Here is a 6,173-nt window from a genome sequence, read left to right on the forward strand (position 1 = left end):
AAGAGAGAGAGAGAGAGAGAGAGAGAGAGAGAGAGAGAGAGAGAGAGAGATAGTACAGCTTAGGATCCCCGCTCAAAAGGCCGACATGCAGGAGGGCTGGAGAGAGACTGTTCTGTGGTTAAAACCACTACCCGTGTGGCAGCTCACAACCATTTGTAACTTCAGGTCCTGGAGATCTGATGCCTCCTTCTGGCATCTCTGGGCACCAGGCTCACATGTGGTACACCTATATACATGTAGGCAAGATAATTATATACATAAAATAAATACTTTTTAAAAAAGACAAAACTTTGGAGCATTTGACTCCAGAATCCAAAACTAAAAGACATTTTGGATTTGTGTGGGTTTTTTGGATTGGAAATGGCAAACAAGTAAAAATTTCCACAAATAATTTCAAGATCTCTGAAATGAGAAAGTCTTCTAGTACATCAAGGTAAGGAGCACTCCCCACTCTGAGAGTCTAGTACCAAGCATTGAGGTAAGGAGCACTCCCCACTCTGAGAGTCTAGTACCAAGCATTGAGGTAAGGAGAATTCTCCAAATCCAGTGTCTAAGGCTAACTTGCTCTCAGACAATAAGAATCAAGACAGCTACCTCTAAACGTGACATCTGTCTTACCCCATCCAGGAACATCACAGAAGAGGAGACAGAATAAAATGGATGAGCCAGGGAGGGGGTACAGTGCGTGGGAGCACTGTCATAGGCATGGCACCACCATTGCACTAAGCCCCTGGGATCAACCTGCACAAGCCTGAGCCCACCAACCATCCATCACAGAGCTGGGAGGGGCTTACGCAGGCCCACCCTGAGGATTGATGGTCAGTTAATTGTTGCTCATGGAAAGACCAACATTTTCTTCTTCAGTGGTGTAGCCTCTGTTGAGTTGTCTGGACTCCTAAGAGCAACCCTAAACTGATGGGGACCCACACAGATGAGACAGTAGGAGGGCCAGGGGAGCGAAGGGGATCAGCAGGAGAGAGGAGACCAGAGAGGGTGGTGAGGTGAACAGGCTCAAGAGATGGGAGATCCATATGTGAGATGTCATAATGAGACCAACTGCCGTGTAAATTAATCAACCTGCCAATAAATTAGCAGATAATTTGTTGATAGGATAAGTTGTCGTATAAATTAATTCATCTACTAATAAAAAATGCAAATAAGCAAATACCTTTTTAACCTGTCAATACCACCTTTAAGTAGTTAGCAGGATTTAGTAAATGAACTAAAGACAAACTCTAAACCTTATTTCCTAAAGGTCAAAGGCCACCCTCACCTGAACCTGGCTATCTCACACCACAGGCAGAATGGCAGCCGTCTGGCCTTACTGAATCGTTGTGGCCATCTGCTTCTTTATCTGTGTGGAGGATCTTCATGGTTCCTTCTCCACTAAAGTGTCTAGCCCAAAAATATTTATACAAATAGCCATGTAGATCCCTGTTTAGGGTCACAGTGACACTGTGACCTTTTGAAGTTAAAGCAGACCAGGTATTTGATGTGTTCTGGCAAATGTCTGAGCCCTTCCACCCATCTGCTCTAAAAATGAAAAGAATATTCTTCTCACAGCAAAGAGAGCTGTGCTGTGCTGGCTTCTGTTTTCTTGGAATCCTGTGTCATGTAACCCTGAGGCAGAGCGGACCCGTTATCAGGGGCCTTTCAGAAGTGTTCTGGAAATCTGTAATAAATATCCATTGTTCTTTGATGGGTTCAGCACTGACTCAGGGGGAAACTTTCCTTTGATCATCAAAGAAATTAAAAGTTTGGTTCTTCTTTGTTTTTCTTAAAGAAAACTTGTTTTCCTGTGGAATCTGTGGGCTCTTTGCACTGGGAGGTTGGGGGAGGAGGAGTTGAGAAAGAAAGAGAAATGTGTATTGAATGTCCAGGTCCTCACTATACTGTTTCATTATCTTATTTATCATTAAGCTACTAATGTTTTGTAGAAGGCGATGCTGAGAAAGCTGAGACAGCTTGCTCACTATCATTCAGTGGTCAAGGGATAAACTCACAGTTAGCTGTGGGGGCTCATGCCTGCCTGTAATCTTAGCACTTGGGAGCATGGAGCAGGAGAACTGATTTGGGGGAGGGAGGGATGGAGGGAGGGAGGGGAGGAGAAAGGGAGGAAAGGAGGGAGGGAGAGAGAGAGGAAGAGAGAGAGACAGAGAGACAGAGACAGAAAGACAGAGACAGAGATAGACAGAGACAGAGAGAAACAGAGAGACAGAGACACATAAAGAAACAAAATGGTTGTTAAAAGAACCTAGTCATCTATTAAAAAAAGTTGTTGAAAGACCTTTGTCACTTCCTGCCATCTTGTTCTAGGGATAACAGAAGGCACGGATGTGAGCGACATGTTTGGACACAGATGGACACAGCAATATTCTTGCTCTACAAAAGGTGATTCAATTTTTCAGGCAGAAAACTTTGGACCAAACCAGATGGTGGTCCAGTTAAAGCTGTTCCTGTCTCACTTGTGTATCAGTGGGAGCTCTGCATCTTAGGATGCTACTTGCACGTAATCACGAGAGAACAGAGACCAAAACAAGCCCCAAAGTTTCCCTAAGCATTTCCCCGCCCCAGCCCCTCAACAGAAGCCTTGCAAAGCAAGCTGAAGGGCACTCATGAGACATAAAAGAGGAGTACCCGCAGGATTACCTCATCTTGCATTTTCAAGGCTGCCAGTCTGGCTTTTTCCACTTCCAGGCTTTTCTCCTTCAGTTGTGTCTGCATTTCTGCAAGCTCCCGGCGATTCTTCTCCTTATACTCACCCAGCTGCTTCTGCAGCTCCAAAGAGGATGTTCGGGAGGCCTCAGCAATGTCAGCCATCTAGAGGAAGTGGCATGGTATGAGGGACCCTGCCGTGCTCCTTTTGGAGCCCATTCCCAAATGGAAAGGATCTCTTCGCATCACTGCCAAGCACAGGCCTTGGGCTGTGAGGTCTGGCTTAACCCTGTCTTGCATGGAAGAGTATCTAGGGGCTGGATGCAGTCCTGAGGTCAGAACTTTGCTTTTCGCTAACCAGTGTATGGTTCAGGTGTATCCTTAGCCACTGAGGACTTTGGCACTGTTCTTTTGGAAACACTGAAATCCCATCTACCTTCCAGAGGCATTGATTGCCATAGCTGAGACCCAGATAGAACTCTAGTTAGAGCTAAGAAGTCACAAGCAAAATGCTTGGCACAGGGTAGGTATCAGAAAATGGCAGCCTCCTGTGGATACTTCTAGAAGGCAGGGAGCCGGTCAACATCGGCACGCTCCTTTCCCTGTGAGTGTCTCTCTGAGCAGAGGTGAGTTAAGGGGCAGAAGTTTCAGGGTTTAGAAACTGCCTTTGTCACTCCTAGATATGTCAGAGAGACATATCTGAATATACGGACTTTGCCCAGAGGCCTCAACTCCAGGTCAAGGACCATTGGTTAAGTGTGTGTCCACACCAGGCCGGCTCTGTTTATTGTTAGCAAGTGACCAGGTGCCCAGGGCCCTGAGGGTTTTAGTATTTACATTTTTTAGCTAAGTTTCTCTGCATCTGGAATTTTCGCTGAGTCAAGGAATGGCTGCAAGGATCTGCACTGTCCAGGTGCATCTGTGCTTGGGGGGACGTTGGGTTTCCTGAGCCTTTAAGGGAGAAAGCGCTGGGCTCCTGGGCCTGCCTGTTCTTTGCTCTCTTGCCCTCTCACCTCCTTCTGCAGCTTCTCAATGGTCTTGTCCAGGTGCCACCGCTCACTCTCCATCTCATTCTTCAGCTTTCTCAGCTGCTCCTTCTGCTCCGCCTCGTCCCGGAGCTTCTCCAGGAGCTCCTTCTGCTCCTGGGAGATCTGGCTCAGCTCTCTCTGCAGATGGAAAAACTCAGCGTTGCCACTCACCTTAACCTTGTCCTCTCTGCCACAGGTGGCACAGGGAACTTGACAGCCACACCACAAAGGCAATGAAATCCATCACTTCTAGGTAAAGGGGAAAGAATCAAGGAGATCAGGGACCCAAAAGGCAAACTGACTTAACTGGCCACCTCCATAGGAAGGATGAGTTAGGGAAGTACACCAGGCAGCCGCAGCGGCCGGGGAGGTTTAGGCTAGACTCCTAAATCTGAATGTTTGTTCTCAAAACAGGACAGTGATATTGCAGACCAAACTAAACCAACTGGACAAGTGCCCTAGCAGCTGAGCTCAATCTCCGGCCAAGTACAGAAATGTTATTATTTTTTTAATTCATTCATTTATTTATATACTTATTTTTATTGAGACAGGGTTTCTCTGTGTAGCCCTGGCTGTCCTGGAACTCACTCTGTAAACCAGGCTGGGCTCGAACTCAGAGATCCGCCTGCCTCTGCCTCTCAAGTGCTGGGATTAAACCTGTGCACTGCTGCCATCACCCAGCACGGGAACTCTTAAGACCTGCTTTGTCTTACATCCTTGCAAGAGGCTGCATAGAACAATGGCTGACATTTGGACACAGTGCTTAACAGTTTATAATCTGCTGTCACATCCAGATACCCATGTATCTTGAAGCTATTCCTAAGTCATCCCAGGCTCCCCTGGGTTTGCAGAGTATACTATAGGTGTGCTTGCCAAGTGTGCAGCATGAGAGTGAAAAAATCCCTGGGGTGGTCTCCTGGTTCCTAAACTTGGGCAGCAGGGGGATGGGATGTGCTTTAGCAGCAAACATTTTCCAGGCTGCTGAAGTTCACCCCTATAGGGAACCAAGACCAACAAAAGCTGTTGGGGAAAACAGAGCAAAGAAAAATATTAAGGTGCGGGGATTTGAATAGGAACGGTCTCCATGGAGTCATGTGTTTGGATGCTTGGCCCATAGGGGATGGCACTATTGGGAGGTGTGGCCTTGTTGGAGGAAGTGTGTCACTGTGGGGGTGGGCTTTGAGGTCTTCTATGCTCAAGTTCTGCCCAGTGCAGCACACAGTCCCCTTCTGCTACTTGTGGATCAAAATATAGAACTCTCGGCTCCTTCAGCACCATGTCTGCCTGCACAGTGCCATGCTTCCCGTCATGATGATAATGGACTAAATCTCTCAAACTGTAAGCCAGCCCCAACTACATGTTTGTCTTTATAAGAGTGGCCTTGATCATGGTGTCTCTTTACAGCAATAGAACCCTAAGACAGATGCTAGAGTGAGGGCAATCTGCCCACTACAGCTACAGCTGGCCATACAGCAAGAGCAGAGCAAACCCTGGGGTTTCTGTTTGGAGTTTACTTCCTGGGGTTGGGGAGGAGAAGAAGGAAGAGGAATTGTTGCAACCAGTGAGGTCGATTCCAACATGTGAGGTAAACTCTAAGGAACTAGATCTCAAAAATGTGGATGTAGTACATCACCCCACCTCTCACCAGCCACGGCAGTGCTGGCAGTGGTGCTGCACGCCTTTAATCCCAGCACTCAGGAGGCTCAGGAGGCAGAGCTCAGTGAGCTCAAGTCTGGCCTGGTCTACAAAGCTTGTTCCAGGACAGCCAGGGCTACATGAGGAAAAACCCTGTCTCAAAAAACAAAACAAAATAGGTGGAAAGCAATAGAAGAAGACATCCCTGTTAGCCCCTGGCTTCCACAGATGCCTGTGTGGTCCTGTGCACACAAGCACATAAGCCAACTCTACATCTTCCCTGATGGTGGTGACCTTGGGATGGCACGGGTAGGGGTGCACGCACAGACACACACACACACACACACACTCACTCACATGGGCCACGGGGGTGGATTGAGAGAAAATTTTTCTAAAAAGTCACTGCTACAAAGACATAGCCCAAATTCATCCATCCATAAAGAAGCAAGATAATGCCGGGCGGCGGTGGTGCACGCCTTTAATCCCAGCACTTGGGAGGCAGAGGCAGGCGGATTTCTGAGTTCGAGGCCAGCCTGGTCTACCAAGTGAGCTCCAGGACAGCCAGGACTACACAGAGAAACCCTGTCTTGAAAAACCAAAAAAAGAAAAAGAAAAAAGAAAGAAAGAAAAAAAGAAAAGAAAAAGAAGAAGCAAGATAATGCTCAAATTCAAGTTTATGGATTCCCATCTGCTCCAAAAACTGTGACTCCACTGGAAATGGCTAGAATTTTTATCCTATGTTAAGGGGCATCCCACTGCTGTTTATTGAATCTGATAAGAGGTAGTCATATAACTATTAATTTTTTTTTTAAAGATTTATTTATTTATTATATATGAATGCATTGTAGCTGTCTT

At 46.8% G+C, this 6,173-nt stretch overlaps 1 protein-coding gene across 2 annotated transcripts in view; it reads right to left on the reverse strand.

Annotated features, from left to right (window-relative positions):
- Cgnl1 (cingulin like 1) overlaps positions 1-6,173 on the reverse strand; it is a 103,675-nt gene that overhangs the window by 22,308 nt on the left and 75,194 nt on the right. For both annotated transcript variants that reach the window (XM_028771380.1, XM_028771379.1), the window contains 2 exons: positions 3,669-3,821; positions 2,650-2,820 (listed from right to left, as the gene is read on the reverse strand). In XM_028771380.1, coding sequence (XP_028627213.1) covers positions 2,650-2,820; positions 3,669-3,821 — 324 coding nt within the window. The remainder of the gene's footprint in view (positions 1-2,649; positions 2,821-3,668; positions 3,822-6,173) is intronic.

Source organism: Grammomys surdaster, unplaced genomic scaffold, assembly GCF_004785775.1.
Source record: "Grammomys surdaster isolate TR1022 unplaced genomic scaffold, NIH_TR_1.0 206, whole genome shotgun sequence".
NCBI classification, from domain to species: Eukaryota; Metazoa; Chordata; class Mammalia; order Rodentia; family Muridae; genus Grammomys; species Grammomys surdaster.